Here is a 23,507-nt window from a genome sequence, read left to right as displayed (position 1 = left end):
ACATGTAAATGGTGTTGGTATATGCAAACTCCAGAATACCAAATGAACTGGAAAATAAATATCCCATATAATGTTGTTGATTTTTTTTTACAGCTGTTAAGGTTTAGGGACATGAACTCATATCGTTTGTCATATATTCTTCACCTTTACACACACACAATGTTCTTTGGAGAAAAGTGTTATACCTAATTTTCTTAAGTCAGTTAGTTGACCAATTTATTCATATTTAGATGAAAACTTTGACTTAATTGTGGTTTATAACATTACAGGGAGATAACTCTTAAAAAATAAGGATGTAAGTAAATGACATAAAAGGGCATTATGAAAATTAAACGATCCAAATTTAATAATGATCAAGGTGTTTGGGACCACTTTAATTGAAGAGACATATATTGTCGAAATGCGCATCTGGTACAAGAAAATTGGTACCGTTAATTTAATTACTACCACTGGGTCGATGCCTCTGCTGGTGGACTATTAGTCCCCGAGGGTATCACCACCCCAGTAGCCAGTACCTCGGTACTGGCATGAAAATACGGATTTTTGTTTTATTAAAATTTGCTGTTACAAAATGATAAAATTTATTTTAAATTTATAAGGAATGTATCTCCCTCTTGCAAAGCTCTGATTCCTTTCACGGATTTGGCTATACTTTTTGGACCTTTTGGATTACAACTCTTCATCTTTTATATAAGCTTTGGATTTCAAATATTTTGGCCACGAGCATCACTGAAGAGACATATATTGTCGAAATGCGCATCTGGTGCAAGAAAATAGGTACCGTTAATTTAATTAATTGGTATTTGAAAGCAATGAATGTGAAAGGCTATATCTATATTTCATCAATCACTAACATTGTAATACCACTGCGGTTCATAAATCAAAAAGACTGGAATATATTAATATAATATTTGGATTTAGTTTGTGACTATATTTATTATACACCCGACAGTACTCTAACAGTATTCTCTACGTCATTAATATATACTTGATATTTTATTTCAAAGGCATGATACGGGAAGGTAATAAATCATTATATGAACCTTTCAAGCAGACATTTTGTTTAGCTATATAAAGTGTGCTATTCAATATCAAATCATACATATGAATTGATTTTGAGCAAGAATAACCCAGACTCCAAGTTAAATCAACTAGGTTTTGTGAAATGTCGAACACATCAGGCTTTCTAGAAGGAATACAGAGTGCAAATGAAACAGAAGCTTACGTGCAAGAACCAAATATGTCGTCATCATTGATTGTATTTATAACAGGATTTGCTATTTTTATTTTGAATGTCTGTTGCCTTGTTGTACTGTCAAAAGAAAAGAAACTAAAAGAAAAAAGGTTTTACAAATTAACCATATGTTTGAGTGTGAGTGATGCTGCAATTGGTTTAATATCATCAGTCTTGAGCTTTCAGAATTTTTATTATATCTCAACGGGAAACGGATTAGCACCATTTTGTTTTCTTTTTACGCCGTTGATTACAACAACGATTTTGTTTTCTTTATTGCAAACTTTGTTGATTTGCTTGGACCGACTAATTGCAACTTTCCCAGCAGTAAGAAATCCTTGTCGAAATGTGTCTGTTGTTTTTGCGACTGTAGTATTGTTTTCATTTTGTGCAACATTTGTTTTTCCAATGTATGTAGATTTAGGAAATGTCTGGGCTCCGGGATGTTCAGTTCATACTATCTTACTGAAGAATAGATTAACTGTTTTAAGTATCATTCAGCCGACCATGTTAGCGATTATTTCAATTATAGTTATTGTCTATATTATCACTATTTTGCGTATTTTGCTATCATGGAAACGAGTTCATCCCCAATCGTCTGAAATTCAAAGACAACAGATACAAAACAGTTATTCTAATCGATTTATCCGACAAACATCGTTTTCAAGACAAGCTGTAACCGATGAAACCACCACCAGTCACATTTCAAACAGAACTACTATTCAGATCCCCGAAGGACATAACCCAAATGAAAACGTGCAAAACATAACAAAACTGAATTGGAAAACATCTGTAACACTTGGCCTGATTGTGTTAATTATGCTTTTGTCGGTATTACCAAAGGCTGCACTTGGATTGGCGGAAGTTTATGATCCATTTAATATCAAACTTACCAACGCTGTTAGGACTGCGGACTTGCTCTTATTTCTTAACCCGTTAATGGATCCTGTTGTTTATGTGCTCAGAATACCAACGTTTCGTAAACGACTTAGATGCAAGTAGATTAAAAATAATAGATTCAATTATAGACTACAAACAATTACACTTGTTTGTAATTTTGTTGTAACAGAATGGTAAACGACTTGCCGCTTTCTTTTATACTGTGTTTACAATTGTATGCCTGTTTGTGCTTCTTTGTTACATTTGTTTGTTTTATAGTGATTAAGATGATAACACAATGTTGACTGCTGTTCTCTATTCCTGACATTTTTACTAATTATGTCTCTTTGTTTTGTTCACGCATTCAATATAACGAAATTTGATGCGACTGCCATACAAATGAAAGGTTAAGCTAGCTATTAAACCAGGTTCAATCCACTATTTTCTAAATAAGTCCGACATATGACAGTTGTTATCCATTGGTTTGATATGTTTGAGCTTGTGATGTTGCCATTTCCTCGGAGTTCAGTATTTTTACAGCATGCAGGTATTTGATAAATAGTGATACATACGTACAGTAGGTCTGAATGAAAACAAATCCAAAATAAATCAGATATTTCGAGCAGACTATTTCACGAAAAATTTGTATTATTTAGATAATTTAATGATTGATATCAAATATATCAGAAGAGATTACATTTTTGTTTTACAAATATAAATCTATTTTCCTTTGGTAAAAGATAAATTCATTTGCTACCATATTGAAAAATCAAAGTAGAATATGAAAGTTCAGAGAGCGTGATCAGAAAAAGTGGTCAACAATTAGAGTCGGCATTGCCGAAGGGAGTTGCAATCTTATTTTTTAGTTTAAATATCCCTTTTGTGTCTTCCACCTTGTTGTAAACATTTATTTCAACGGAAATTACGAAATTTATCAAACTTGGAATCATGTCAAAACTTTTCATTACCGAAACATCAAACAGTAAAAATCAAGAACGTATTGCAACGTATCTGTTCTGAAAAGGAACAGGTAGGAATATATTATTTCTGTATTGATGTTCATGTTCTGTGGCATATATGTCATACATGCGCAGGTCAAGAAAAAATTAACAACAGACACAATAGATAAATTCTGCAAGGTATAGGAATATGTAGGGATGTTCATGTCCTGTGGCATATATGTCATACATGCGCAGGTCAAGAAAAAATTAACAATAAACACAACAGAAAGATTCTACAAGGCATATGAACAGGTAGGAATATGTTATTTATGTATTGATAAAACTTCTATCTTTAAATCAAAATACATCCAAATGACAAAGTGATGGTTATTTATAGCCATGGAGCTAGCTTAGACGTCGTTGACACAGCAAACCTACGACAAAAAAAAAACAAACCAAAAGGACAATGTATAAGTTTTCAAAAGTAGATAGTTTGATTTATACAAAATGAAAGTGTAAGATAATCATGAGTGCTGCAAGTTTTTAAGTAATTAGAGAGAAACAGTCGAAGATCTGCCAGCATTACCTAATTAGAAAAAAAGAACAACAAAACAATTAACAGTTCACATATGTTCACCTTCTTCGAAGTTCCAGATATGTTACTGTGGACATTGCATAGGTAGGAACAAAAACATCAGCATGTGGACAAGAAGCAATTTCTTAAACATACAATTTAAAAAAGGACATACTTAATAAAATGAAAGAGACAATACAAATCTATAGTCGAAAATAACAGACAAAATGTCATATTCATTTATTATAACATCAAAAATAATAATGCATTAGCAATAAAATGTCAAATAGGAACTTCAACTTACCACAAATAGAAGAACAATATGTTTCTGACTTGAAAGACAACTCTTTAAACAGTGCTCTTATTTGTTTGCTATAAAGTAGTCAATGTCAAAAGAACCAGAAAAGGACACAATCGATGAACTCAGATCAGACGGCTACTGTGGATTCATTTATTTTCGTGGGAACCTATTTGTCAGCGATTAAGGAAAACTTATATTTGTGTTGATATTTAATTTCGTAGGTTTGGAAAGGTCTACATACAAGCCTATAAAAAAATTGTAATTCATTGAACATTTAATATCGTGGTTAAACTGAACCCACTAAACCCATGAACCTTGATGTCCAACGAATAATAATGAATCCAAAGTATTCTAGTGTCTTTGAAAACATCAAAAGCATCTCTCGTGATTTACTTGAAAAGGAAAGTCAATACAAATGTTATCAATTATCTTAGTTTAAAAATATTTAAAATAAAATAAAATAAAAGGCAAAATTATAGCTAGTTCATCAAAGTTATTAAATATCTTAGTGTATTTTTATAATACCATACAGAGCATGACTGGGCCCGAACTCAGGAAAAGTGATCTGCTATGCAAGCATCCCAATTCATACGAATCTAACCAAGGCAAAAATTGTTCATCAAAACGAAAAAGACAAGATAGATAAAATTTAGAAAAGATGTCTATTCAGTGTTGTTTGATGTACATTTGTAAGACATCTATGGACACGAAATCCACAAAAAAATATACTTCGACATTTTTACCTTTTAAGTCTGTTTGTTGTGATCACAAATTGTTGTCAATAAAATGGAATTTTATGCGAATGTCATACAAGTGAGAGGTTTAGCTAGGTATTAAACCAGGTTTAATCCACTATTTTCTTCATATGAAAATGCCTTTGCACAGTCATAAATAAGAGTTGTTGTTCATTCCTTTGATGAGTATGAACTTTTGATTTTGCCATTTGTTTATTGACTGTCCGATTTGAATTTTCATCGGATTTTGATATTAATTTTATTTCAATATCTTATAGAAATTAATGCTCAATTTCAAATCAAAATTTATGCCCATAAAGTTTATTATAAAATTTATCAATCAGTAATACATAATTGATATCTTTACAGTTGAAGAAAGCTGTCTCATAATGTTCGCTATTATCTTTTATTAGCAACCATTAACGTAATTAAAAGGTAATGACGACTATGTGCCAATTAATAACTGTTTTTCCGACTCTTGTCTGATTTTTCAAATGTGAAAACAATTTTAAGTTGAACATAGAGATATCCATTCAATCTCTTATGCTGTTAGAGGACTTAACCGAGTCAAAAATTTTACAGCGAGAATAAATACATTGCGATATTTTGTTTTATTTAAAGAAAATATATTTTTTTCAGAGGAAATCGTTCTTAGATTTTTGAAAAAAATATATCGAAAATTGATTAAAATTGTTATTGTTGTATGTCTTCTGCATTCGTTATTAATTACAATATATCATGGAACAGTTTTGATTAAAATACAACCAGGAAAGATTCAGATTAAGACGAAAAGAGTAAAATAAGAATTATAGCTTATACTTAATTAAAGGTACTAAATTCCGAGGCTATACTACTTTATCGGTGTTCTCATCATTTCATCTAGATAAGTATCACACAAAACACAAAACAAAAACAAAATTTGATATTTCTTTCTGCTATGCATGCACCAGTCGCCATTGGAATCCACATTCATTTAAAATGTCACAAACGGAGATAAAAGAAGGAGACTAACGGCAGAATTAATAGATCATACCACTTTACTTTTCCAAGAAACAATGTTCTTTGTGGTTTAAAGACACCCAACATATAAAATCGTTCAAGCAATTCGTGATGGTGATCATACAACTTTTATTGTTCATGAAAAATAAAGGCAACAGTAGTATACCGCTGTTCAAAACTCATAAATCCATGGACAAAAAACAAAATCGGGGTAACAAACCAAAACTGAGGAGAACACATCAAATATAAGAGGAGAACAACGACACAACACTAAAATGTAACACACACAGAAACGGACCAAGCATCAGACAAAATCCCACGAGAATAACAAATATAACATTAAAACCAAACACATGAATTTGGATAACTCTTATGTAGCAACTCTTTTGAAGTATTTTGAACTCAAGAAACACATCATGTTAACGAAGTCCTAAGAGTGTTAATATGCTCGAGCGTAATACACACCATACATATATACAGTCAAACCTGTCTTTAAATACAGGTTCAATTTATATGAAATGTACTACAGATGAATCTAAAATTTGTGGTCTTTTAACACAGGTTTTTGCTTAATACAGGTGGTCCCTTAAGCAGGTTTGACTGAATTGCTAAATATAAGAAAGAACAGCAAACCGTAATCGTTCGCGTATGTTTAGTTTTTGAAGGCCAGAGTGTTATTAGACTTTTATTAAAAAGGAAATATGAAAAAAGGGAATACAAACCAATAACTGGCGAATGATCAAACTACGACGCAACAAACACACATCAGAAAATTTTCGAAATAAAAAACCTTTGCTTGTCCCAATATTAGATGTGCTTTTCGTCTACAAAAGACTTACCAGTGACACTTATTAAAACGGTAATAAAATATCCGTGGTTGTTTGGATGCACTGGTATCCTATAACGTTATGATAACAATTTTTGTTTGGATGTAGGATACGAAATTGTTATATCATTAAGTTAGTCTCATAATAGACATTTTCAACAACTCTCGACATCGACACCTACAGTTTACTCATGCCAGACACACACTGGTGGTTGTAGACATTGCTGGGTATATTTGCTACGTAGACAGTGACTTTCTAGGTCATCAGAATGATGTCCAATAATTCTAGGCGGCACGTTGATGCAGCAAATAGTGAGAGATGGTCCGCTGGAGACAAAATATATCCACATCGTCACCCTTTAGTAAATAGATATAGGAAGATGTGGTGTGAGTGCCAATGAGACAACTCTCCATCCAAATAACAATTTATAAAAGTAAACCAGTAACACCTTTTGCAATAGCTCAGATTAAATGTTACCCAGAAAATTTGAAAGAGTAGAAAATTTAATCGTGTCATCGATAAATATATAGAATTCAAGTTGAACACCAAATCGGTGAATTAAAAATTTATAAAGTAATAAGTACATTCGGAAGACATCTTTAACCAAAACTAATAGACATTGTAGAAATATGTGCCGCCTTTGTTTGACAGACTATGTCTAAAACATGAAATGTGATTTAAAGCCCATCCTTTTCGGCATACTGAATTAAATAAGTCTACGCCATTCGGAATCTTTTGGAAGTTGTATCATTACAAATTAAATGAATTTCAAGCAACAAAATCGATAGTGATCAATGCTATTATTTTCAATTCTTTTTTTTGAGACGACCATCACATCTTACAAATCGTAGTCATTCTCAACTATAGGTGTAGACAATTGTTTAAAAGGACTAATACGAACAACAAAAAGTTAATCGGCTGTCCATGATGCCGTCACGCAAATTCAAATATGAGCATACATTTTAGGTGAAAAATATATATCATTCATTTTGAATTAAATTACCTACTAATCGAAGAATTCAAATAGAGAAAAAAAAATAAACTGGTGACCGAACAACTTAATTTAATTGGATCATATATCAGCGAATTTTCCCAAAATTAAAAAATTAGATATAACGTGTAAAAAATTGAACACTAAATACTTTGTAACTACCTGTTCAAAATGTATAACTCACACATAAACTATAAACAAAAATCATTTTACCCATAGTTAAGCATTTAATGTGACGCTAATCAATGAATAATATATTGGTGCACAATGTAACTGAACAATTTAAAAGTTCTAGTCTGTTCAATATGATATGATATGATATACAAGTAAGCCAAATATGTTGTTATAAAGATTCGAACTATTTGCAAGAATTAAAAAGACTTCCAAACGAAAATATGTTTTTTTCTCTCACAAAAATTAAATTACAAAACTAAAATCGTCCAGAAAATAGAATTGCAGTAAATATATTAATCTAGCATTAAAACATAATTATGTTCGTATCTTATATATGAATTAGCCTGTCCTTTTGTTTTCCCTCAGGTCAAATCACGAAAAGCGTTTAATTTTCTATCAAATTAAAGCGTGGAAAACCGCTTATGAATTTTTTAGTAAAAGTAAGACACTTATTTCGTCAAAAATTAGGATATACATAAATCTTGTTACGCAGACGATATTCTCAATTTGTACATTGATTCCAGGACGTATATTAGATGTTAGTTATACGTTCTTAATGAATGAATATTCGATATCTATACTGTTTTAATAGAAAGCTGTTTCAGCAGAAAGCTGTTGTCCGGTTAAATTATCTAATGATTAAAGGCAAAATTTCTACATCGGAAAAGAAATACAATGCGTGATTTTTATTTTAAGAAAAGGTACTTTTTGCAAAAGAAACCATTCTTAGATTTTCTGAAATTCATTATTCGAAAAGGGATTACAATAATTGTTGTTGTGTGCCTTCTTGATATGTTCATATCATATAATGGAACAGTTTTGATTCAAGTGCAACCAGGAAAGATTGAGGCGATTACGGAAAAGGTAAACATTGTTTTTAAATTTATACTAAAAAAAAGATAATAAATTTAGGGGCTATACTAGCTTATATTACTGGTAATGAAGTCTACATAATTCATCAATATACGTATTCTACAAAAAAAAAAAACACCAAAAAAAACCCATAAGTTGGAACTTCTTCGTTTTTAGTAGAAAGACACCCACCACATCATATAGTTTAAGCAACTCGTGATTGTGACCACAAAACTTACGTAAAATCGAAATCGTCGTTCTTCTTGATAACTCTTCTTTTGCAGCAACTCTTAATGGGCAGTTATAATTCACGAAGAACGTCAAGTTAATAGAGCCAGTAAATGTTTACATGCACGAGCGTAACGTGAGAAATCAACCATAAACATATATTGCAAAATATATGTTTAAACAGCAAAGAGTAGTCTAGCGATACTGTTTTGTCGTTTACAGAGTGGTAAAGAAAAATATGAGAATAGAGAAATAAAAAAGAAAACAAATAAATGGCGAATGATCAAACCACGAAAAAAAAAGATAAACAAACAAACATCGGGAGTTAAAAAAACGTTCGAAATGAAAACCTTTTCTTGCTCGAACATCAGACGCGCGTCTCGTCTAAAAATATTAAGTAAAGCTAGCAACATTTGTTCAAAATTTTAAAACTAATCCGTGGTCACTTGATGCTGCTGTATCCTTAGATGCATATTTTTATTTGGATGTATGATTTTAAAGTTGTAATATCATGAATTAATTTCTATAAAAAAAAAACACACGTAAAAAAAAAAGAAAAAAAAGTCGGATGATCATGATGGCGGCAATTAATCTGCAAAAGTATTGACAAACTTCTTGGGAGGCTAAGCAATCAGTAGAATATCCAAAATTGCAGTTAAATTCTCTAACTACAGGTGCTGCTTAAATGACTATGATGGCGTCAATACAACTGCATCAATTTAATTATTATCTTGGTAGGCAATATAGTCAGCTGTTCACGATTGCATCAATATATATAACTGACGACCTATCAACTTAACTTTTTCCCTAGTATTGAAAGCAATCAGTATATAATAAAATCAATTTATAATATATTCAAAATGCATGTGCTCCATGAATTCTGCTACATTGATAAAAAGAACTCATGCTACTCACTATCAATAACTAGATCTGAATTATTTTACTGAGGATTCATTAATTTTCGTGGGCACACATTTTTGTGGATTTAAATAAAACCTTAACTTTCGCTAATAATTGATTTTTGTTGTTTTGCCACAATTTGAATACAACACTGTAGAACATTTGCAATTGTTGGTTTTGACCTTTCATTAACTTCAAATAAGATAGAAATATTCTTCTCTGAACCATAACTTGAATTAATCAGTGAGTTGACACCATCTTTTTTTAAGAATTGAATGCTCTTTTTTGTAAATTTATTGGGGTGTAAAAGCGTTGACCGAAGTACATTTTGTATGAAGCGCGGTCTTATTTTATTATGTCTGTTTTAATACGCTTTATGAGTATTTGTTTGATTTATTCGGATGATCTTAATTTAATTTTTATAGTAATTTTATTCTCGGTTCTAAGGGAAGAAAAGGATGTTTCTCCTCTTATGTTTGATGTGGTGTTTTTTAAAAATCGATTTATGAATTTGGAACAGTGGTATACTACTTCTTGTCTTTATTTATTAAGGTTTTATGTTGTTTTTTAGATGGCAGTCCTGGATTTAAAAAGTGATTCAACTGAATGTACCATGACAAGTTGTTTTAATTTTACCAAATGTTCTGTCACAGAAGGACTGCGAGTGTATTATTATGGCTTAAATGGTGCTTTTAGCAGCTCACTGTCTGCCTTGAACCTATTTCACACAAGAAATATCTATATAACATCTGATCCATCAGAAGCATGCTTATTTGTTATCGACACGTCGAAACTTGTTGATTTTGATAACAACAAAAACTTCAATGCACAGTTACCAAATCAATCTACGAGATATAATGATGCCCCGAATTACATATTGATAAATTCAGAAGCTAAAGACGAAAATATTAATAAGTTTCTACAGTTTACTACTGCGCGAACTATATTAGCACAATCAAACTTTGTTGAAACGAAATTTCGACCAGGATATGACATAGTTATTCCAAAAATGTCAAACACAAAAACGGAAGACACGTGGAAGAGAATGAAGCCGATCATGCCTATTGAAAGATTTGTTTTATTTTCGTTTTTAGGATCTTTCTCTGGAAAACTGCATAACAACGGCCGTTTCAATGTTAACGATCTTGTTAAATATTTCAACATTATTCAATCAGAATTAGGCAACAACGTGTACATAAAAACTTCTTGCAAACATTTCAATTCAGATACCATTCATGATGAGTTTCTACTTTGTATGAATGAGAGTGAGAGAATGGAAGTGTTGAAACTTTCTACGTTTTCTCTAATACTTCCATCTAATAACATAAGTCATAAATCTACAGAAATCATTCAATTTCGAATAACCGAAGCATTAAAATTTGGCGCAATTCCAGTTATTTTTGGTGATGATATAGAACTTCCTTATAGTGAGATATTTGACTGGAGAAATGCTGCTATTATCATACCAGTGTCTTCGATACAAAACATTAATCTTATACTCAAGAAATACACAGTTAACACAATAATGTCAATACAACACGCGGGAAAGCTTATGTATCAAGCATTTTCTGATTATACCCATACCTTAAGTCTTATATTGACAGTTCTTAAACACAGACTGGGTTTTCCACCTGTACTTGTTGATGAGAAGTCAAATAGTGTTGTTATAGATAACAAACAAGGCGAAAACATCAATATTTCTAAGCTTTTGAGTACAAACAATTTTGAATTTCTCGATCAGAAAATGAATTTATTTGGAAACCCGTTAATGAGCCACTTGCATACACCATTGGAGAACATCAATCCGAAAAATAAAGGTAACTTTTGATATTAGCATGAAAGATTAGATAAGGAAGAAAATATGTAAAAGTTAAATAAATTGATCATTTCATGAATTTATTGAAAACAAAACGAGAAAAGAAAGGGGAGCACTGTTCTTTTTCTTTTTTTATGTTTATTGTGCATGACTATGATTAATAGTTGAAATTAGCAATATATATTCATTGTAATATTTTTCAAAGCTTTTGTGTTCAGGATTTCCGACCGTTGTTTCTGACAGTTTTTGTCTATTCGTTTGATGTGTTTGTTCTTTTAATTTTGCCATTTGATTCTAGTTTTTCCATTTTAAATTCTCCAGGGGGTTCATTTTTTATGTGATTTTACTCTTTCATGTCCCAATCATTTCTAATTGCTCTGTCATAGTAATAGTAGCAGTATTATTCAGTAATAAAATAAACGATACCAATTTTTCTGCACCAGATGCACATTTCGACAAACAATATCTCTTCAGTGATACTCAAGGCCAACCATTTTGAAAATCCAAAGCTTATTGAAAAGACGAAGAGCTAAAAACCAAAAAGACAAACAGAAAGTATAGCCAAAGCTGGTAACGGATTCAGAGTTTTGCATGAGGAAGATACAATCCTTATCAGTAGGCTTTGTGTTATTACGTTTTGCTATAGGTTGCAGTCTGGTAATTGACTCCTCCATAGGCTTACATGCAAAACAGCTGATCTTTGAAAATAAAAAAAAATTAAAAATGCTACATAGCAAATAATTTCATGTTCATATCATATATGTACTAATGTAAAATTGTGATTTAATCGAAAAAAAGGGGATCTTACCGCGAAGAATAAAAAAATTACGCAATCCTGAAGTCAAAATTTTTTTTTTCTACTTTCTGTTTGCTATTTTAACTAGGCCGCACCAACTTCAGCAAACATGATATCCTTCCACTTTCCTGGATTTATATCCCTAAAAGATGCAAGATTGTTTTAAAGTCTATAAATATGTTTCAATTCAGCATAACCCTATAATCAAACAGAAACAATTGAGTTCAGAAAAAAATTCAGAAAAAAATGCACTCTTTTGTTTCCCTCCATGTTTTGACACCGGAAACTGGAGTTGTAATACAAGTCTGGTACCTACACGACTTGTACTTTAGTAAAAGGTAATATAATAACTCCCGGGTAAAGTTTAAAAAAAGGCATCACCCTTCAAGCTAGCTGAACGAACATCAATGTACCAGTCTTTGGAAATAAAACTGGGTTGAATGTTGTAATAGTGTATACAAAATACTGAACTCCGGTGTAATTTTGAAAAGATGGAAGTTTTATGCAGGAAGTTAAACAGGTTTTGTGTTGAACTCAAACTGGAATCATCTATATACAAAAAAATGGAAGTGTTTTTGCATTTTACAAAATTATCTTAATGACTAACTTGATTTGTAATTTCTTCGGTAACTTATAATTCCGAATCCGAATTTAGTTAGTACAAGAACTAATCTAATAAAAAATTGTAAAGACTTTAGTGAGCGAAAAAAAGTAAGAATTCTTGATGTATCTTTTCTTGTATACTGTACATATTTCTGTATTTATTCTTAAAAATAAACAACTATATCAAACATCAAAGAAAAAATCTTTATAACTACAATTCTGAAGTAAAAAATAAACTTCTTTAGATATTTGTAACATGTTTGAATCATTTAAACTAGTATGACATGACTTTTTATAACGTTATTGACCTTATGTTCACTTTTGTTGATGTTATAACCCTTTTTTTTCCCAAAAATGATAGTCGTTCAGGGTTATTTTAAGGGCATACGAAACAGTTTTTGTGAAAACTTCTATACAGGCTATTTTTTACCTGATTAAATCAAATATATAATGAAAAATATGCCTATATGTGCTACTTTTTGAGTAAAATGAGGTCAAAATTTCAGATATTTGCTAAACATTAGGATTTATGGACTTACTTTTCCTTTTACCATATATACATAACTTTTTTTGTTTTAAAAGACAAACACAAGCTGGTTTTTTGTTAAACTATTTGTAATTTCTGTTTTATATGAATGTTCCATTAATTCATGCATTTTTTTTTTTACAAATAACTCATATTTATCAAATGTACATGAATGTCGAAAAAAAACCACATGTTTTTTGCTGTATATATATCAAATTTAAAAAAAATCCAATATTGACTTTTTCATTAAAATTGGTGCAAATAATCTTTATACGTATTTAAAACAAATCTAGTTTTAAAAAAGGGGGTCCATGAACTAGTTTTCAAGTTAAAACGTTTGAATAATAAAAATCAGTCGAAAATTGCATCTGTTTACTGATATGTCACAGATTGACGTCGCGAAAAAAACATTTTACGTTAGCCACGTCATTACCACCCCGGTAACTATATCGTATGCCCTTAACCTCTTGGTATAACACATCATATATCAACGAGGTTAAATAACCATGTAGACTATGAGTTTTCTAACTAATATAATTTGTATTAATTAGTAACGTTTTCATTTTACAGAGGAAGAAACTGGACATAACAATGTTAAACATCCTAGAGGAGACCGATCTTATGAACAGTTTACAAGTAATATTTTCACATTACTGAAAGCAGTATATAATTATCATATTAAACAAACATATTTTTCACTAGATTAGAAAACATACGAAAAACTTTGGAATGTGGGAAAATATTCTTTTATGACATTTGTGAATATTGATATAAGATGATGTGGTTGAAAAAAGTAAAATCACAAAAATACTGAACTCAGAGGAAAATCAATTAGAAAAGTCCATAATCACATGGCAAAATCAAATAACAAAACGCATCAAAAACGAATGGACAAGAACTGTCATATTCCTGACTTGGTAGAGGAATAGTGAAGTGCCAATGAAACAACTCTTCATCCAAGTTACAATTTGTAAAATGTAAAACATTATGTGTCAAAGTACGGCCTTCAACACAGAGCCTTTGGTCACAACGAACAAGAAGCTATAAAAGGCTCAACACAGACTAGTGTTTAACCATTGAAACAGGAAAACCAATCTATATTAAAAAAAAAACAGAAAAAAGAAACACGTACCAAGCGATAAACACTGAATAACAGGTTCCTAACTTGGGACAGGTGCAAACAAATGCAGCGGGTTTTAACATTTTAACTGGCGCCAACCCTTCGCCCAACCTGAAATAATAGTATAACATTGATATATAGAAAGATGTACTAGTATGTTTACTTAAACCATACATATTGTATGTACGTCAGATGTGCCTTTTGTCTATGAAAAAAACTCTGTCTTGTATTAGCAGGAAGTGTGTTTATTCTTATAAATACTGGTGCGTTAATTAAACAGGTCGTTAGATTGCCTTTTTGTGTTCAAAAGATGTCAACTGAAAGACTAGTAACAAATAATAACGTAAAATAATGTTTTTTAAGTTGCTCGTACATATTGGAATCTAAAAAAACAAATGCAGCAGAAAGAGATAAAAATTATTGGAAACACATGCCCTTTATAAAAATTATACTTGTTTGACTATCTAACTATTTGATCTACAAATGTAAGCGCCACTGATAAGTCTTATGTAGACAAAACGCGCTTCAGGCTTATCAGATTATAAGTCTGCTACCTTTGCTAACCATGGACTTAATATTCACATACCATTGTACCATTTCCCGTAGAAATTAGGTTATAACAGATTTATATTCATATCTATTTTCAGTTGTGATTCTAGTGTATGATAGAATAGATACTATGTTGGAAAATGTTGCAAGTTTAAAAGGTCTTCAATTCTTGAGTAAAGTGATTATTATATGGAATAACCCTATTTATTCGTCTACACTAACATGGCCAGACATAGGTGTACCGATTCACGTACGTGGTATGACATTGTCTTACGAGAAATTAAATTGAATTCAACAAAGGATAGATTTTACTGATTATTTGTGTTCTTCACTTCAGTAATAAAATAACTCTTTTTTTTTAATGAAAGATAGAACAATGAAGGTTAATCAATGAGATAAAACTAAATTCTTCTTTGTAACACTGACTGTTCACAAACACCTTCGTTTTAGAAGCTTTTAGTCAAACAGAAAAACCCACTCGTAAAGTGATGCCAAAAAGTAAAAACACAAAAATACCGAACTCCGAGGAAAATTCAAAAAGGAAAATCAAAAATCAAAAGGCAAAATCAAAAGTCCAAACACATCAAACGAATGGGTAACAATTGTCATATTCCTGACTTGGTACAGGCATTTTCTAATGTAGAAAATGGTGGATTGAACCTGGTTTTATAGCTAGCTAAACCTCTCACTTATATGACAGTCGCATCACATTCTATTAAATTGTCAACGATGCATGAACAAAACAAACATACTCAAAGAGTAAAAATGTCAAAAATAGGGGTACAACAGTCAATATTGTGTTATCATCTTACTATCTCTACATAAACAACAAATGTAATGTGATATGGATGACAACAGCGATATTTTGTTGTATATCCAAGTAACATTTTATACAAGTAAATCATTATAGGTCAAGGTATGGCCTTCAGCACGACGCCTTGACTCACACCAAACAGCAAGCTATAAAGTTCCCAAAATTACTAATGTAAACCATTCAAACGGGAAAACCAACGGACTAAGCATATAAAAATCATTTCCACATTGTATTCAGAATACGCATGTACTTTGTCAAAAATAGAGCAGTTATGTTGAATTCGTCCAGTTAGCTTAAAACAGTCTAACGTTTGATCGTGTTTCTTTGTATGGACTTGCGTTTTTAAACATACCTTGAAGTTTGGTGTTTTATTTTTGATTTATGTTTTTTTCTGCCAACATAGTGATTTTTTTTCATATTGATTGCGAATCTCATGACAAATATATTTATTTTTTAGCTCATCTGGCCCAAAGGGCCAAGTAAGTTTTTCTCATCACTTGGCGTCCGTTGTCTTTCGCCCGTCGTGGACGTCCGTCGTCCGTCGTGGTTGTCGTTAACTTTTACCAAAAATGTTCTCCTCTGAAACCACTGGGCCAAATTTGACCAAACTTGGCCACTATCATCATTGGGGTATTTAGTTTAAGAATTGTGTCCGGTGACCAGGCCACCCTACCAAGATGGCCACCATGGCTAAAAATAGAACATAGGGGTAAAATGTAGATTTTGGCTTATATCTCTGAAACAAAAGCATTTAGAGCAAATCTGACATAGGTTAAATTGTTAATCAGGTGAAGATCTTTCTGCTCTGAAATTTTCAGATGAATCGGAAAACCCATTGTTGGGTTGCTGCCTCTAAATTGGTAATTTTAAGGAAATTTTGCCGTTTTTGGTTATTATCTTGAACATTGTTAGAGATAAAGACTGTAAATAGCAATAATGTTCAGCAAAGTAAGATCCACAAATAAGTCAACATGACCAAAATAGTCAGTTGACCCCTTAAGGAGTTATTGCCAGTAAATTTTTAACATTTTTTTGTAAATTTTTGTTATCTTTTACAAAAATCTTCTCCTCTGAAACTACTAAGACAAATTTAACCAAAATTGTCCACACTCATCATTAGGGTATCTAGTTTAAAAAATGTGTCCGATGACCCCACTTGCGAAACCAAGGTGGACAACATGGCTAAAATAGCACATAGAGTTAAATGGAGTTATTTAACTCATATTTCTGAAACCAAAGCATTTAAAGCAAATCTGCTATTTATAAATTTGTTCATTAGGTCAAGATCTACATGTATCTGCCCTGAAATTTTCAGACCAATCGGGAAATTTGTTGTTAGGTTGGTGCCCCTGAATGTGTTATTTTAAGAAAATATTGCAGCTTTTGGTTATTATCTTGAAAATTATTATAGATAAAGATCAACTATAAACAGCAATAATGTACAGCAAAGTAAGAGCGACAAATAATTCAACATGACCAAAGTGGCCAATTGACCCCTTAAATAGTTATTGCCCTTTATAGTCAATTTTTACAATTTTGTAAATTTATGTATTTTTTTACAAATAATTTCCCGCATTTCTTATTGATAGAGATAACTGTAAGCAGCAAGATTGTTCAGTAAAATAAGATTTTCAAACACATCACCAACATTAAAACACCATTTGTCATGAATCCATCTGTGTTTAATATGCATATAGACGAAGGTGAGCGAAACAGGCTCTTTATAGCCTCTAGTTTGTTGTATACAGCGTTACAAGTTCGTTTATTGAGAAATGTTCTGTGTAAAAATAAATAAAATAGTTATTTATTATATATATTTATATGTAAGTAATGAACTTTCTGACTTCACATTCTTGTTGTTTTTTAAACAGTTAATTCGACCATCTAGAAACAGTCTGAACAACAGATTTTTGCCATATGATGAAATACAGACAGATGCTATCCTGAGTTTAGACGATGACTGCATTATGAAACATGATGACATCCTGCTGGCGTTTAGGTAAGAGTAATTTGAAATGAACAAGAACTTTCCTCTTTATTCTGAATTTTGTTACTTACCAGATTTCGTTAGAAATTATAATAATCAAACGTTCTTATTCAAAAGCAAAAACACGGATCCCCAGAAAGCAGTCGTGTGATTTGGTAAACAATTTGTGCTCAAAGAGAGACGAAGGATACCAACAGGACAGTCAAATTCATAGCAGTAGTCGAAAATAAACTGACAAACCAATTGCGTGCAAAAAGTAAAAGAAAACTAGACAAAAAACAATACACCACCAAACATAGAAACCCAAAGGATAGGTTGTCTGTGTTGTAATTCTTGCAAAAATGAAAATGAAGAAAATAAAAGATACTCACCTACTAAATAGTCATACCATCGCAGACCTAATATACACCAGTAGAGATATCGACAAGTGGAAGTAACAAAATGCACTTAACCAATTCACTAAACCAGATGCACTTTTAACAATAATTTGTTTCCACGGGAGGTTCGAGGCCAAAGTATTGTCGATAAACCAACATTTATCAATAAGCTTAAGACATGTTCAAACCGGAAAGATCATAAAGTAAAGCTAAACCCGAACAAGTAGTCAGAGCTTTGCATAAAGGAAATAAGTTCAATAAATTAGTTCTAAAATTTAATAACAGCAAACTTTAAATAAAATGCCAGTTAATTTTTAATTTTTTTTTTTTTTCATGTTTTCAAGTTCTGAGCTTCTGAGCAGTTCATACCCATTTAAAAAAATATATAACCTAATTCAATAACACTCATAGTACTTATTTTACAACACCATCAGCGTGTTTAACTTTAAAAATCACTTCGGTAAAGGTCAAGATCAAATCTGAAAAATCCATCTGTGGTACAGAATTATGATTTGCTAAAACGAGATAAGCAATTCATGATTACGATATGAATCCGTGACAATGATTCTTTTAATTTGTGATCTGAAATTAAAAATAGACTGTTTGGAGGCCTTTAAAAGGCTGTCATTGAACCTCTTTGTGACCAAATATTTTAACATTGATTGATGCTTTGATTTATTAATATTTGTGGGATACATATTTCCAATGGTTTCATTGCCATATGTGAGTCACAAATTTTCTAAAACAAATAGGTACATAAATAATAGTATTTTCAAGAGAATAATTCCATTAGTTAAAACTAATCTCCCAATCAGTCCTCTTAAGGAGCATGTACAGAAATTTTGAAAACCCATGAAATTAAATAACAAAAAAAAATATCCAAAATATATCATGGAATTATGTACATGTTTCAAGGTTCAAAATAATTCGTTTATAAATGTCAAGTTCAAACCTATGCAAACTTTAAACTGTTTGAGTCATCCATGTTAGCAAATTATTAACTGTTTTATTTTGAAACATCAATAGGGTTTGGAAAAAAGAGAGAGAAAGAATAGTTGGTTGTCCAGGTAGAGTTCATAAATGGGATCCTGTAAGAAATGAATGGAATTATAGTTGGCAGTATTCGGATCTGTGGAAAGTGTCAATGGTTCTAACGGGAGCCGCATTTTTTCACAAGGTATGTTAAATCTTCTGTAGGGCAATTCATAATATCATCATATTCTTTTGATCTTAAAAGATCTAATTATGAATAGACTGCAAGCGAACAAAGGCAACCACTCAGACTTTGTAAATCATCACCAGTGTTTGAAAGCTGACGAAACAGGGGTCTCGTCACGTACTTTTTCTAAACAAGGTTAATCGAAAGGTATCAGGACCTTGTTGATAATTATTCCGCATCAACTTTGCAAACAATACACGATGGTCTTGAAGTATAGAATTTTGGTACTTAAGTTATTTATCATCTTAATAACGTCTTATTTGTCTTCATGAATACATTTCTGTATTATTTTTACTGTTTAGTCTCTTTCGATGGTATGCATTTGACGTGGCTCGGTACTTATACCCCTCATTGTGTTGTTGCTCTATGATAATTTTTGTATTCTTGACTCTCGTATGTGATAATGTGCTTTGATTGTGTGCCTTTTTGTGCTTCATTCTTGCATATGACGTGGCTCTGTTCTTACACATCCGGTCATTGTGTTATTGTGTTATGGTAAATGTTTTTTGCTTGGATATCTGTTTGTTTTTGTAGTTATTAGGATAATAACACAAAGTTGGCTATTCTACTCCCTCCCCCACCCTCCCTTTCATTTGTGTTTACAGTTTTACCTATTATATCTTTGTTTTGATTACACATCTTTGTCAATATAATAAAATAAAATGCGACTGTCATACACGTGATAGGTTTAGCTAGATTTAAAACAAGATTAAATCCACCATTTTGTACATAAGAAAATGCCAGTGCCAAGTCAGGAATATAAGTTGTCCATTCGTTTGATCTGTTTGAGCTTTTGATGTTGTTATGTGTTTAGGGACTTTCTGTTTTGAATATAAATTCGAGTTCATTATTTTTGTGATTTTACTGTTATGTTCATTCTCAAGTTTTTACAACGTGATACGCAAATATACTTACCCCGCCACATTATTTAGGTATGTGCCTGTCTCAAGTCAGGAGCCTGTAATTCAGTGGTTGTCGTTTGTTTATGTGTTACATATTTGTTTTTCGTTCATGTTTTTTTACATAAATAAAGCCGTTAGTTTTCTCGTTTGAATTGTTTTACATTGTCTTATCGGGACCTTTTATAGCTGACTATGCGGTATGGGCTTTGCTCATTGTTGAAGGCCGTACGGTGACCTATAGTTGTTAATGTTTGTGTCATTTTGGTCTCTTATGGATAGTTGTCTCATTGGCAATCATACCACATCTTCTTTATTATTTTATACGATATACATATGTGATGTGCAAAAATATAATTATACGATATAAATGGTATTTTACATGGCAAGATCCGTATCGCATACGGCTGATATTGGTCGAGAATCAGAATTGTGATATGTAACTAAACTCATCATAGATACCAGGACTAAATTTAGTATATACGCCAGACGCTCGTTTCGTCTTCAAAAGACTCATCGGTGACGCTCGAATTCAAAAAGTTAAAAAGGCCAAACAAAGTACGAAGTTGAAGAGCATTGAGGACCAACATTCCTGAAAGTTTTGCCAAATACAACTAAAGGGACAACCATTTTAATTCTGAGGTGGAAGCCTGGTAGATTTAAGAAATAAATAATCTTGTTTTATCACACATAAAATTATAGATATTCTGAGCATATGTTCTGGACTAATGTTACCACTCATATGGATTGATTTGTAATTATCTTACATTAGATGCTGGAGACAACTGTTTTTACATAATGATGTATAATTTGAACAAATGTTACCATTTGTATAACTTCAGCAAATGTTACCATTTGTATAACTTCAGCAAATGTTACCACTTAATGTTAAGTTGAATATTAAACTGTTAATCGTATACTTTTAACAAAATCATCATGATATGTAATGGGACAATAATTTCATTCTGAGGTGGGGTATGGCAGATTTTTGAAATAAATATTCTGGCCTCAATTTAGATTAAAATGAATAATCTTGTTTAATCACAAAACACATATTCTGGCACGATATACATTCTCGCAATCGTCTACTTATATATCATGTGGTTCGGCTGACTTCCCTTTTTTATTATGTCAAAACGTCCTTATATGATGTGCTTTCATACTTGTTATGGCCAATAAACATGATTATGATTAAAACAGTTACTGCCGTCATTACTGATTCCGAACTGTCTGTCCGACATATTTCTATTGACTCCACTAATTACTGTAGTTATTACTGGAAAAATTAGAGATTTTACAAGATATAAACATTGGCCCGTTGGAACCTTTTTTTTAAAAATAACAATTTCACATCTTATATCATTGTTGGAAAATTGTCAAAGTATTGATTTTAGTTTGAAGTCGTCAATCTGTTTCAGTATCGAGGAAAAGATCAAGGCTTCTACTTTATAGTAGAATACAAATAATTAATCTAAATATATGAAAAAAGATGAGGTATGATTCCCTATAAGATAACTGTCATATGTTTTCCGAACGAAATGGCGACCTGCCGGTTCAGAATTACTTTAAATGGGACCACTTCTGTACAATGTGGCTTTTGTTTGAGAAATGATTGAGATTTTAAAAGTTATAAACATTGATAAGTTGGTACCTTTTTTTCTAAATGAAAATTCCACATCTTATATCATTATTAGAAGATTGTCAAAATATAGATTAAAAATTGAAGTCGCCAATCTGTGTCAGTCTTGAGAAAAATATCAATATATGAAGCGGACTTTCTTTTTAATAGAAGTACAAGAAATCTAAATATAAAAATAAAATGAAATATGTTTTTTCGGTGACAAAAATATATTTGAAAGTGAAAGTTAAGAACTATGCAAGATGCTTTCCTTTTTTTGAAAATGTAAACGGACACTGAAAGACATTTTTTTTTAGAATTCTACATATTTGAATACATACTCTCTTCTTAAATATCTATCCACCAACTAAACATTGTTCCTTAATAACACTCTCATTTTTCTTAAAACACCTCTTTTCCGTTGTTATTTTTCTTCTTCTGAATTTTCTTTAACTTATTGTAACAATTGACTGTATTTTGTTATATACATATTCGTTTGTTATTCACGATTATTCATAGATTGTGATTTTATTTTTGAATTTTGGGACACGGATTTATACAAGAACACTGCTCTTGTTTTCTTATCCAAATTATTAAATATTTTGTATAATCCGTATTTATATCTTTACCCTAGTAGCTATATATAGGTGTAATACCACCATTGATTTTCCCCTATTAGTCTTTGTTAAATTTGCACTTTTCAAAAAATTTTGCAGAATTTATCTTTGTTTCAAATAGAGAAATACTTGGCATGAGTAAAATTTGATCCTGTCCAGTTCTATAGAAAAAGTTTCACATAACATTTCATTGCATATAAGAAAATAACCATCATTGGAAGTTAACCAATCAAATTTCACCCCTTATTCTATCTGTGTACAAGGTTTAGTCACCATGTAACCTCAAGATTACAAAATATTCTATAGAAATCACAAATAAAAAATAATGGTGTTTTAAAATATATAAGACATATGTTTATGACACAGAAATAGTTTTACTGCAATAAAATGTAGGATTAATTACCAACAACGGTCAAATTCAAGGGAATATTTTTTTAGACCTACTTTCTTATGCAACCGGATGTGACGTACCATGATTTGGTGGTATTACACCTATAACGAAATCTGTAATAACATATTTTAACAGTTACTCAACAAATAGGTTCCCGATGAAACAATCCAATTTTTTATTATATCATTCTCAAACACTGTTTTGAAAAAAAATCCATAAGTACACGAAAAAGAAGGTATATAAAAATCGTTCTGTTTTACATATTCCGATGAAACAATCCAATTTTTTTATTATATCATTCTCAAACACAGTTTTGAAAAAAAACCATAAGCACACGAAAAAGGAGATACATAAATATCGTTCTGTTTTACATATTCCGATGAAACAATCCAGTTTGTTTAGTATATCATTCTAAAACACTGTATTGAAAAAATAAACATTAGTACACGAAAAAGGAGATACATAAATATCGTTCTGTTTTACATATTCCGATGAAACAATCCAGTTTGTTTAGTATATCATTCTAAAACACTGTATTGAA

The 23,507-nt window shown here is 31.3% G+C and overlaps 1 protein-coding gene across 1 annotated transcript in view; it reads left to right on the top strand.

Annotated features, from left to right (window-relative positions):
• Positions 1-6,760: 6,760 nt before the first annotated feature.
• LOC134687867 (exostosin-like 3) overlaps positions 6,761-23,507 on the top strand; it is a 55,643-nt gene continuing 38,896 nt past the window's right edge. Inside the window, exons 1-6 of the mRNA XM_063548326.1 lie at positions 6,761-6,850; positions 10,206-11,451; positions 13,946-14,011; positions 15,143-15,294; positions 17,730-17,857; positions 19,249-19,399. Coding sequence (XP_063404396.1) covers positions 6,761-6,850; positions 10,206-11,451; positions 13,946-14,011; positions 15,143-15,294; positions 17,730-17,857; positions 19,249-19,399 — 1,833 coding nt within the window. The remainder of the gene's footprint in view (positions 6,851-10,205; positions 11,452-13,945; positions 14,012-15,142; positions 15,295-17,729; positions 17,858-19,248; positions 19,400-23,507) is intronic.

The sequence above is a fragment of the Mytilus trossulus genome, chromosome 10, assembly GCF_036588685.1.
Source record: "Mytilus trossulus isolate FHL-02 chromosome 10, PNRI_Mtr1.1.1.hap1, whole genome shotgun sequence".
In the NCBI taxonomy this organism is placed as follows: Eukaryota; Metazoa; Mollusca; class Bivalvia; order Mytilida; family Mytilidae; genus Mytilus; species Mytilus trossulus.
This window is presented reverse-complemented; position numbering and strand designations above follow the sequence as displayed.